Source organism: Cyrtonyx montezumae, unplaced genomic scaffold, assembly GCF_038088225.1.
Source record: "Cyrtonyx montezumae isolate F1298 unplaced genomic scaffold, pur_monq_1.0 scaffold_3, whole genome shotgun sequence".
NCBI classification, from domain to species: Eukaryota; Metazoa; Chordata; class Aves; order Galliformes; family Odontophoridae; genus Cyrtonyx; species Cyrtonyx montezumae.
This window is the reverse complement of record NW_027072034.1, coordinates 139,279,770-139,292,247: the sequence shown is the minus strand read 5'-3', so window position 1 is coordinate 139,292,247 and position 12,478 is coordinate 139,279,770. Positions and strand designations below refer to the sequence as shown.

At 35.7% G+C, this 12,478-nt stretch overlaps 1 protein-coding gene across 1 annotated transcript in view; it reads left to right on the top strand.

Annotated features, from left to right (window-relative positions):
* FAM3C (FAM3 metabolism regulating signaling molecule C) overlaps positions 1-12,111 on the top strand; it is a 28,109-nt gene extending 15,998 nt beyond the window's left edge. The window contains exons 3-10 of the mRNA XM_065743518.1: positions 288-392; positions 1,426-1,455; positions 1,645-1,768; positions 6,656-6,714; positions 8,063-8,113; positions 8,510-8,594; positions 10,507-10,633; positions 11,609-12,111. Of these exons, the coding sequence (XP_065599590.1) occupies positions 288-392; positions 1,426-1,455; positions 1,645-1,768; positions 6,656-6,714; positions 8,063-8,113; positions 8,510-8,594; positions 10,507-10,633; positions 11,609-11,698 (671 nt within the window). The 3' untranslated portion in view covers positions 11,699-12,111. The remainder of the gene's footprint in view (positions 1-287; positions 393-1,425; positions 1,456-1,644; positions 1,769-6,655; positions 6,715-8,062; positions 8,114-8,509; positions 8,595-10,506; positions 10,634-11,608) is intronic.
* Positions 12,112-12,478: the final 367 nt, after the last annotated feature.

The following is a 12,478-nucleotide window of genomic DNA, read 5'->3' as shown; positions in this document are numbered from 1 at the left end:
TTTGGTGTGGATGTTTGGTGAGTGATCCCCATGCACCCAGCGCTGTAAATAAGTGGAATACCTGCTTGACATAACTCATTGGCATGTCAGGTTTCTCAGCTTCAGTCTGGGATAGCAATCTAGTGAAGTGGCTCAGTTGCATCCTATGTTATAATTCTTTTTTCTTGCACGTAACTTCTGTACAGTGAATTTCTGAATTCAGTGTTCTATTTGTACACATTTCTCATGTAGTTAATTTTGATAATCTTACAGTTAACATTTACAGTTTTTTCTCTATTTCTGAACAGGTGCTGCAAAGTTGATAGTAGTCGTAGCAATATTTCTATTGACGTTTTATGTCATATCTCAAGTGTTTGAAATAAAAATGGAAGCAAACTTAGGACACATTTTTGGTAAGTAGTAACTGTTTTCTGCAGATATCTGTTAATATTTGACCCACAGTCACAAATACAGTATTCCTTTGCTTGATTTAGTATTTTACACATAAGAAGAATTTTGGGTTTATTTTTATGTATTTTAATGTTATTTTCCATGAGATATTTAACCTACTTTTTTAATAGGTTTAATCTTCATTACTATCAACTATGCATAAACTCTTACCTATTTTTGCAACTTAGTCTGGCAGCTGAAATTTCATATTTGGGGTCGGATTTCTTGTTTGTGTAGGTTCACTACCATGTGCAATAAGCAGAACATTTCAGATGTGCTGAGTTCTGTGCAGGAAAAAAACAAATTACCAGCTTAGATTATTTGGAATTCAGAGTTTATTTTTTAGTCCAACTTTGTTTTGAAAGGAGCTTTTAATTAGGAAAACCCAATTTTAAGCATGTAGATATGGTTCCTGTTGCTGAACTCTGGATTACTACAGTGTGAGCACACAGCTGAACCAGCCACTGGGGGTATCACTGATTAATATTGAAGGGATGTAGGTGGTGTTAAGTATGAGAACGCTTTTCTCTTTCCAAGAAAGGGAGTAATGATTGAGTGGCTAAAAATACACCCAAGTTGCAGAATATTGGTGTTAGATGTGAGGAATCACATTCTGGTGAAGGTTCTGTATTGTAGTAGTTACTTCTGGCTAGATTAAGTTCAGTTGAAAGAAAGGAATTGTTTTCTCTCCAGTGAAAATTCAGCCCACGCCTCCACAGATCCCTGGTTGTTCTGAGTTCATATTTCTTTGGTTCTTTATTTTAATCAGTGACTTGTAAGTTAAGGTAGTGCTTCTAAATGTGGTCCCTGCTGATAAGGCTTTCATTTTTCTACCATGTGAAGGTTAATGTTTTACAGTGGAACAGTGTGCTCTAATACTCATTTCAAAAAATGTACTTTTATGGTGGTACAGAAAGTTTTAAAATTTATAGAGCATTTTATAGCAGATGATATTTCAATAGTAACATCTTGTAAAATTGTATTTTTGCATTTTAGCTAGATCAGCATTGGATGCAGCTGCACACTGTGAGTATTCATATGCATGTGTTACTGCTGTCACTTGATTTCACTAATAGCATAAAGAACGTTGGATGTTTCATAGTTAAGCTAAGTCTTGGTCACATTGTAAATGCAATCAAGCTGATTTTCCTCTTTCACTGATTTTCCTTAATTCCTGATTTTCTCTAAAATCCAGTTTTATTTCCTTTTTGAAAGCTACAAAACCTCCGAGATACAAATGTGGGATCTCTAAAGCTTGTCCTGAAAAGCATTTTGCATTCAAAATGGCAAGTGGAGCAGCAAATGTAGTTGGACCTAAAATTTGTGTAGAAGATAATGTGTAAGTATTTTTACCTGTTTTCTCTGAGTACCTTTTTCAGCTTTTGTCTTGGATCCCTTTGCATGCTAAATCTTGAATGAGTCTTTGTAAGTTTTGGTTAGCCTACAGTATAACAACATGGAAAAACTTCTATTGCATTATAAATTAATCTGAACATGTAATACTCTGCAGTAAATACTGAGATTTATGCAGTTTTAGTATGTATAAGATAGCTTACACTTTATTATAAAGTTTCAGTTACTTATGAAATAGTCAGATGTTAAGTCTGATACAATTATACCTCTAAGGAACTCGTGTCTCTAATTGTAATTCATTGATCAACTGTATTTGAAGTACTTACTCTTGATACTTTTAATTGAATGCCATTAGCTAGCACTATCGTGGAATTTTCTTTTGTATAAGTCATCTTTTAAACTATCTGTTTGTATGGTACCAATGACAGGACATACTTTCCATTTCTTTCTAATGGATGACTTCAGAAAGCAAAAGTATTTTAATGACCAGTAGTTACTGTTGGCATAATTAAACACAGTCAGTAACGCAAGAATTTAACTATAATAATCACTTAACATCTTCAGGGTCTTTTCCAGCTTCTAATTCCATGACAAAACCATGTCCCTCTGCACATTGCCCACACATCTCTTAAGTCCCTCCAGGGATGGAGATTTCACTGCTTCCCTGGGCATCCCATTGAAGTGCTTGACAACCATCTTCCTAGAGGGATTCTTCATGATGTCCTGTCTAAGCCTCTCCTGGTTCAACTTCACTGTTCTGTTGTCTTATCGCTTCTCACCTGAACAGAGACCAAAGCACTCCTCACTGCAGTCTGCTCTCACTGCAGTGAAATCTCCCCTGAGCCTCTTCTTCTCCGTGCTGAACAACCTTAGTTCCCTCAACCATTCCTCAAAACTTTTTTCTAGTTACTTCATTAGTTTTGTTGCTCAACTCCATATCCTTGTAGTGAGGGGCCAGAACCTGAACAAAGTGCATAAGGAGTGGTGTCACCAGTGCTGCATATGAGGAGGCAGTAGCTTCTCTAGTCCTGCTGGCTGTGCTGTTTTCTGATTCAGACCAATGTGCCATTGGCCTTCTTGGCCACCTAGGCATTCTTCTGGCTCACATTCAAACAAATGTTGACCAATAGCCCCAGGTCCTTTTCTGCCAGGCAGCTTTCCAGCCACTCTTCTCCAAGCCTTTGTACCACAGCATGGGGTTGCTATGACCCAAGCGTGGGACCTGGCACTTAGCTTTGTAGAAGGAAGGGACTGTTTGAAGAATTATTTGAGTCTTTTATTTCTAATGACAGTTTTCTTAATGCAGTTTGTCCAGAGTATTTAACGGAATGTCTGTCAGGAATCTCCATAACTTCAATATTGTTTATTTTTAGATTTTCTTTGCTTTTAGGTTCTGCTGTTCGTTGTCACTCACTGCATGCCACTTTGTATAATAAGATCTATGCACTTAACCTTGAATGTCACAGTGGCAGAAAAGACATGCTGTTAACACAGTCAATAGTAAGACTTCTGTTGTTTTACTATCAGTTACACTAATTAGCCATTGCTGTCCATTTGCATTTAAACTACTCCAGTTCCTGAGCCCCTGCTCTGTTAGTGGTGTGGTAGAGGCACCACCTACTGCAGTCATTGCAAATTTTGGAGCAGATTACAACTTTTCTGTGACTAGTGTAACCCTGTGTAATATAGATCAAAATACTAATCTTATTTATTGTAAGATCTCTACGTATTGTTTTATATTCTTTGTTACTTTTTCTCTAATTAAAGTAATACTGTAAGATTAGTCACACATGAGCTACTTCTAGCATTGGCTCTAGCAATTAAGCTGTAGTAAAGTTGAAGTGGGAACTTTTTTTCTTGCAGTGAAACCCATGCAGCGTCTTCACTTTGCACTGTTAGTTAAAACTTGAGTGCCGTTTATATTTCAAGGCATTTTTATGCAAAGCTAACTTAAATGAAACTTTTGTTTGTGTAGAACTCCTTTTACAGTGGTGCATTACTGTGCAGTTAGGGAGCATGTGCAAAATGAGCACGAGCTCACTCTTGGTGAATACTAAGTAAAAGCTGCTAGGTTCTGCCTCTCTTAGCATTGATTCCCTTTATGACTTTGGACAGTCTTACCCAATCTCTCTGCAGAGAGATTTTTGTTCACGTTACAAAGCTTGCCAGCATCTCAGCATGGTTGCTAGGAAGCTTTGTATCTGGAAGCACTTGGGCTGATTCTCTGATGAAAAGTTCTGAGTACAAGTAATATTTTAACTTCAGGATGATAGGCTTTTTAAGTGCCTTGCTTACTAAGGAGAGGTTTTGGTTTGTGTCCAAAAAACAAACACAGACAAGTCCCAACAACTGCAAACCAGAAAGCAATGAAAGGAAAGCAGGAGCTAGCAAGAAATTCTCTGTTCCGTTAATATTATTGCACAGCTTAGTGCATAACTATTGGAGTCTTGTTCTGTCTCAGTTGGCAAAGCCTTTTGCTAATTACTTCTGGGAAATAAGATTTTTAATGTCTATTGAAAAAATATACAATTTGATTAATTTCATATGATCTTCTGTTTTGTTCATAATATATTTGATTTGAAGGCTCACAATTTCTTGAGCATGAATGTTTGGAAGCATTCTAAAACTGATGAACTACTGCCCTCCTGTGATAAAACATTCACATTACACCCAGTAGTAGTTGTGACAGCACACAAGCTGTCTCAGGTGTGAAAGTGGTATCTCAGAAGTGTAAAGAAACTTCTTTCCTGCTTGATAGATCTTTTTATAATGATTTGGGAATGATAATGAAAGGGAATTCTTTAGAAGTCCGATTATAGTACTGCTCTTCTGTGTAGGAAATGCATAATCCAAATTAGAAAACAAATGCTATGGTTGTTGTCAAAGTATTAAGTATTAAATATTAAATACTTAACATGCTTAAGAGCAATAGATTTATACTACTGTACCAGCTCTTCTCCATGCAGTTCTTATTCTAATAAGAAGCCAATTCCATATTTGTACCACAGTAACCTTATGGCAGGATGGCTCTGTTACTAATAAAGTGTTACTTCTGGCATTTGTATTTGCAGGACATTGTCTTATCTGATGTTTGTTATAAGTTTGATTATATATGTGTGATTATTTTTTTTTAGCATCAAATCACTCCAGAATTGGATTTTTTTTTCTTGCATCTATTTACAGAGGATTTAAGATTTAGAATTAAAGGAAATTCTTATTCTCTTTGGTAAATTCAGTTCCACTAAATTTTACGTGAGCTTTCAGTACTTTACTGTTTTTGTTTTTCTTTTCAGTCTTTGTCATACTTCTTTTGCTTAGAGTTGATGATGCCCAGACATGACCTGAAAATGATGTGATCACAGAAGTAATGTTCTTCCGGGTGCTGAATGGATTTAGAAAAAATTCCAGAGTCCCAATTGGGAATTCTGTATTAAACAGAACTGAATTCTGTATTTTAGCAGGAAATTGCAAGTCCTCTGTTTTCAAAGTTATTAAATTAATTTTATATAAGGTGAGGTTTTTTTGGTAGATGATATTAGAGGATTAACAGAAGAATATTGAACCTTTCATCTCTGATTACTACATTAAAACCTAAGTAACTATACTGTGAGTTACTGATAACTTGTAGTCTTTCACTTAAATGACAAAGACAGTATCAGAGAGGAAGGTTATCATGTTTTTCTGGCAAAGTGTTTCTTGTTTCTAGCCCAGGGCTACTATGGGAGAGCTGTTGTTACAGTTGTATGTTTGAGGGCATTTCTTTCTAAAACACTGCTTAGGACAAAAGAAATTACCTGGAAAAGTTCTGGAGATGACAAATTTGTACAGGGTTGTGGTCCTTTAGAGCAAGCTAGAGAAGATAAAGTGACCTTGGTCACACTGGAATTCAAGCATCTGTTAATGTATGCTTAGAAATTATAAGATGTGCACCTGTGCTTTTGTTGAAAGTGCTTTCTTAAAGCTGAGCTGAAAACTTCATTGTCTGCATACATCCTCAGTCCTTGTTCCTGTTTCTCCTTGTTCACATTAATCCTTTGATTCCCAGCTTCAGAATGGTAGTGCTGGGAAATGTAGGGCCTGTGGGTAGAAGAGAGACCTCCACGTGGCCACAGTGAAAAGCAGTGAGCTGTTCTTGTAAGCTTCTCATTGGAGTGATGCACCTACTATGGTCTGAGGCAGCACAACACTGTAGTCAAACAGTCCTGACATTACCCTTAGCTGTTCACAGCTCTGAACAGCTTACATTTAACAGTGGATCAGTTCTTTCCAAGCTCCTTTGCTTTGAGTTTGGCCAGGTAATTGCTGCTGTAGATTGTGGTGGTTTTGTTGAGATGTTTAATGGTATTCCGATATTACATTCAATTTTTAAAATCCCATCTATGTATTTACTGTTTATTTTACTTCTAATTATATCTATCATAGGAAACAAGTTTGCCTTTCTCTTGTTCAGTACCATGACACTGCAATATTCATTTTAATTACTTTCAGTTAGGTTTAAGCACAGTTAGTTTCAGTTAGGTTTAGCACGGTTGAGGACTGTGCTAAGTCCTTCAAATAGTTTCTTGTTCCATGCTTTTTAACTGCAAGGAGTTTTCTTCACTACATTAATAGTGCTTTATTTTTTGTGGCATTTTTAATATACTCATAATTTGAGCATTTCATTATCAGCTTTCATAGAAAATGGATGCAGTTAGAGATATTAGATCTGTTGTTCCCAAATCTGGTTCTGTGAGGGCACATAGGAAATTTTGCTTTAAATACTTGTGGACATGTGATCGTCTTCTACAACATGATCCTATTTAAAAAAATAATTTGAAATATTTCACATCAGAAGATAGTTCTGTTACAAACTGAATTGTTTATTTTGTTTCAGATTAATGAGTGGAGTTAAAAATAACGTTGGCAGAGGAATAAATGTGGCCTTGGTCAATGGTGAGTGACTTTCTAAGTGAGTGGTGTCTTCATTTTCAAATTCTTCTTGAATGTTAAGGTCTGCTAAGGTGGTGAAAAGGAAACAAGAAGAAAAGGAAGTATTCAACATATTCGTGCTGAGATAATGTCAGATTTTGGCACTTGAACGTTTTTGTTGAACACTGTTGTATTCAGTTGTATGCTCTTTGAAAGTAGAAAAACTTGATGCATTTTTTTCCTAAAAATATGAAATTCCACGATGATTATCTCAGTGATACATCAGGTAACTCCCTAATACGAGTATAGGGTGATAAAATCACTGTGTCTTTGGATTGTGTGTATTGCTCCTGTAATATTCTGTACACCAAATGCTTCTGTTTCAGGTGAAATCCATTTACAAATTTTATTACTCTGTGAAAGGAACTGTTCATTATTCATTAGTTTGAAATCACTATACCCTATTAGTCTGCATCTTGTCCAGTAATATATCCATGTAATATGTATTCAGGATTTTTAATTTCATTAAAAATACACTTACCAGCTTCAAGGCTGAACATCAATACTGACAGATTTCTCCTTAATGTGTAGGAAGCAATTCCTTATAGTGCTGAGATAGCACTTTTGCTGCAATACAAAGTCATGTTATTCTGGATTGTACTCGGGTTTATACCATCTAACATGTGACTTGAACAATACTTAATGCTATTTTGCTCTCCTTAGTTGTCTTAGTCAAAACCAAACCACCTTGTTTGTCTTATGTAACTGCCACTCTTTCTCCTCATCTTTCAAATTTTATATGAATGAATCTCTTAAAAAGGAAACTATCTTCCATCAGATACTGACTTTGTTGACAGTAAAACGTATGTGTGCCAACTACTTTCTTTTCCATTTGTACCAGAAGTTTAAATCAACTAGCAATTTCCAATTTGTAGCAGAACTTGCAGAGTAGTTTTGATTTTTTTGATTTATTTTTTTGCTTCCTCTGCGGTACTATAAGCCACCTATAACTTGTGCTGTCTTTTCTTTTCCCCTACAAAAATAACCTGAAAAAAGTAAATTCCCCATAAAGTTCTGAAGTGCATTTTCTTTATGACTGTTTTTTGAGGGTAGTTTTTTTATATTCTACTTGAAGCTGAGTCAGAAGTTTGCATCTTTTATCTGTTTCCCCCCCCCCCCCCCTTATATTTTCCTGTACCTTTTCACAAACTACTGTGGTTAAGGAGTGATCTTTATGAAAAGTAAAAACACTTGATGATTTATATGGTGTCTTCTGCAGCACTGTCTCTGGCAGTCACTGAAAGGAAGTGGGCATGTTGTCTGTGAAGTAACTTTGGCTATTTCCTTATGCCAAACATTTCTTGTTCCTCAGGTAAAACAGGAGAACCAATAGACACTAAATTCTTCGACATGTGGGGAGGAGGTAGGTGCAGTTAATCTAGCTGGTTGGAGAGAAACAACCTGTTTCTGTGTTCTTGTGTTCTTTCTTTTAAGTTCTATTTGCTGTGGTGTTTTAAGCTTTACCTTTACCTTTTTAATTGTGAGGAGGATGCAACTTTAGATAAACACACATAGTTGGGGGTTTGGGAGAGGAGAAGGGAGCTACTCATGCGAATAAGCATGTACCAACTAGCAGTTGTCTTTATATAGACAAAGCCCTCTCTCTGAGTCCATTTTTGAGTTCTATCTTCCTCTTACTTAGGATCTATGTATAAATTCGAGTACATCTATAAATAGTAAAAACAATGTCTAAATGTTGCAGATGTTTAAATATCTGATGATTGCTTATTATAAAAGTTTTGTTTTCTCTCTTTTTCAGATGTGGCACCATTTATTGAGTTTCTTAAATCCATACAGGATGGGACCATAGTGCTAATGGGAACGTATGATGATGGTGCAACCAAGTATGTCATTGACTTATGCAGTAAACATTTATTAAAATTTTAAATGTTGCTTTGCACGTTTTTAATCACAATCACTTCTGATAAAGTTTTGTCCTTCCAAGACAAGGGATTTGAAACAGTGTTGATTAATTTCAGTGTGCTAGTGTATTTTGGAAATGGTGAGGATCAAACCTATCTGTAGTAATAAATAATACTAATGCTGTATAATAATACTAATGATGTAGCATTAATTTTTATAATTTATAAATTAATATTTAATGCTGTATTAAATTTAGGTATGTGCAGATGTATGACTGTGAGGAGGTACCCTCTGATGGAAATTGATCTGTTCCATCCTGTCCTTTCTTCTGAACAACTCAAAGATGTGGTTTGGTAGTTAAATTATAGAGACCATTAGCAATGGGTCTTGTGTGTACCCCTCCTGTTCTGAGGTCTGAGAGTTCTTCTTAGTGTGAGCCCCAAGCTTTTTGAAGTGTTCTACTGTCAGGATGTTCAGCCTATCAGTGCAAATGTAGCCTTAGGGATTTTAGTTTTCTTTATGAGGTATTCTCTGGTCTTCTCAACTTAGGTCATCTTTAATAGTTAATTACTGTAGAAACTTGTATTGTAATCTGTTCACTGAAGTCATACTATCAGAAGGATTTGTTTCCACAGAGGAAAATTAAGGTTATTTTTTTCTCTGTTGCTTTAACATTACTTACATTTATGTACTCTTTTATTTTTCCCCTCTTATTAAGCAGTTTATCTGTGACCTGTCAGTATTTTGATGTAGAAATAGCTTTCCTATGACAAAGCCTTGACTCTGCAATAAACAGTATTCTTTTCAGTAAATGGTTGAAAATGGCTGTACTTCGCTTTCATCTCCCTAAGGCAGTCAGTTTAATGTTTCTTTATCAGAAGATTAGATCTCCTACTGTTGTTCTTCAGCATTTAGATTAGTAGTTAGGTTTGTTTTTAAATCATGTCTCTGCTGGTGTTGTCTAAAACTAAACAGAAAGGAGAGTCTGGCCCATTCATGCTGACAGCCAAGAGCTACTTGTTAGTGGTACTGCAGCATTAACCAAAAACTTGTGGCTGCAACTTTATAGTTACCAAAAATGCCAAGTTGCTTGAAAGCAACTTAAGATGAGAAGAACCATCATGTTTAAAAGATAAAAATCTTCTTATTATGAGTGTTTTGGTGGTGGTGTTTTTTTTTCTTGCTTTTAATATAAGCTGTCTCAATGCTTTGGAAACTTGGAGTGTGGGTGGTGCACATAGCCTCCAAAGTAAATTACTTAATCATTGCTATCACTGTGGTTAAAGTGAGTCATACAACCATATCTTATCAAGTAGAAATAATGAGCAGAGTAGCAAAAGTAGAAATAATCTCTATGGAGATCCTGTCTTTTATAGAATCATTTTCCTTTACTTACTAAAACTATCCTACATGGACCTGTGGGCACTGAGCCATGCTGTAGGCTAGCATTCTGACTTTTAAATTAATTGATCTGAGCACTCAAGAACTTTTATGTATTTAGGTCCTTTTTTTTTAACCTAAGAATAACTATTTAGGCTTTAACTTATGTCTGTAAATAATGGTTATGTTAAAGATTGACTTTTCTTCATTGCTTGGAGAATGGCTAAAATAATTGGAGTATATATATAAATTCTCACAAGATAGGGTTCGCTACTTATGTCAGTGGTTTTATGCTGTTTGCCTGAGATAATATCAAGGAGCAGAGCTTATTAGATAGCTGATTTCAGAACTAGACTTAACAGATTTTGAAAGTTAGATCTTGCTCAGTGTTGACTGACTTAAATTATTTAATCAGATTGTTCAATGCACCACTGAGCTTCAGTGAAAGCTCTGAGAATGTGTATTTTTGTTTACATACTGAATAGCTGTGTTTGTGCTTTTTTTTTTCCCAAGGCTTAACGAGGAAGCACGGAAACTGATTGCTGAACTGGGAAGCACATCTATCACTAACCTTGGCTTTAGAGACAATTGGGTCTTCTGTGGTGGGAAAGGAATTAAGACTAAAAGTCCATTTGAACAGGTCTGTGATTTTTTACATTCTGGCTTACATCAATGAAGGCATAGCATGTTTTATGAATACCATGAGTTGATCAAAAATGGATGCCTTCAGCAATAGTGGCACACAGTGTTATTTTCAAATTTATTTCTTGTCCAGTCCCTTCCTTTTAAATGTGCAAACAGATTGTGGTGATAAATCTTAGCTGGGTAGGTCTTAGTATCCCAGTAACTGGATTAATTATTTGAAATGAATTCGGTGAAACTAAGAATTCAAAACGTAATGCCTAAGATTCATATTTTGGACCCACTAACGTCTGACAAATAGATTAAGGTGTCAGCTAAGCTGTTCACTTTGCTCTTCTGTCAGAAATTATCGCTCCTGTAGAAAAAACTTGTGAAATTAAATACATTCTCCAACTTAAGTAGCTGCAGTTCAACATGTCAGTGTTGCCTTTAATTAGAAGTAGCTTTGTACTTGGAGAGCAAGTGTGTTGCTCTTCCCTCAGCCTTGAAAGGGAGTGAGAACTAGTGCAGCAGCAGTGACAGACTCTTGGAGGTAGTAATGTCTTACATGACAGCAGATGGTTGATTGGGAGTGGGGGGAGAAAATAAAGGGGGGGAAAAAAGTGGACAAAAAAGTGAATAATTTTCTTAAATCTGACTTTGAGTGCTTTGTACGTTTTGTACCCTTATTTAATGTTTCTTAATGGTTTCTGTTCTCATGTAATTGATCTTTTCCTTCTTTATTTTGCTTCCTAAGTAAATTTCAGAAATGTTTTCTCTCTAGCTCACTTGTTTTTAGCACACGCTTGCCTGAACAGTTTACTGTACATGGTGAATACTGAGAGTTTGTTATATTTGGTGGTAACAAAAAAAGCACAAGAGGCTAATACTGATGTCTTTGGCTGTCTTTATAAGAAGTGCCTTTATATACTGTGACTTGAAGCAACAGGGTGGAAGTGTTCATATTAACAGCAGATTAATATTTTATTTGCAGCATATAAAGAACAACAAGGACACAAACAAATATGAAGGCTGGCCAGAAGTTGTTGAGATGGAAGGCTGTATCCCTCAGAAGCAAGACTAAAGCTATACAAAAGGAAAGGAAGAAAATGCACTTTCTGCTGTTATTAGGGAGAGGGCTATGAAGGAGACTGTACTGTAAATAATATTTTTAAAGCATGCAGCCATCCTGTCGGTGTGTGCATGAGCACTGACATCTTGAATATTGGGATTATTTATTGCTAACATTCAAAATCCTTTTTGTAAATATGTTCAAAGTAAAAGAAACATCAATTTCTAAAAAGATTTCTTAAAAGCACAGTATTTAGTTTGCCTATGGTGAGTATCTTGTAGACCAACTGGCTAATAAATTGCATACACCAATAATAAACAGATCTGGACAAATGTTGTACTGTCTTCTAACATTGCTGTGAGAATGTAACCTTTGTGGAATATGTAGATTTTAGAGATAAGTTAATAAAGAGCTTTAATTTTTTTAATCCTCTGCCTTTTAATGGCAGCATCACTTTTTATTGAAGCTAATTGGTTATTCTAATACCAAGTGCTTTAAAAAAAAAAATTGTAGTCTCCCACCAAAACTGAATAATCTGCAAAAGCATGATAGTGAAATACAGATACACATGAAAAGCACAACAGAAGTTATTTTTACTAGGGCCAAGAGGAAAGGTACGTATATAAATAGTATATGTCATACTTAAAAGCAGCTTGGAAGGATTGTTGCTCAGCTTTCAGTGTAGAAGAGACTTGGCATGTTAAGCAATGGTACTTGAACAAGTGACTTCTTCACTTTTTTTATAACAATTTTTGTACTGCTGCTTAACCACTGAGCCTACCTGTGGCTGTT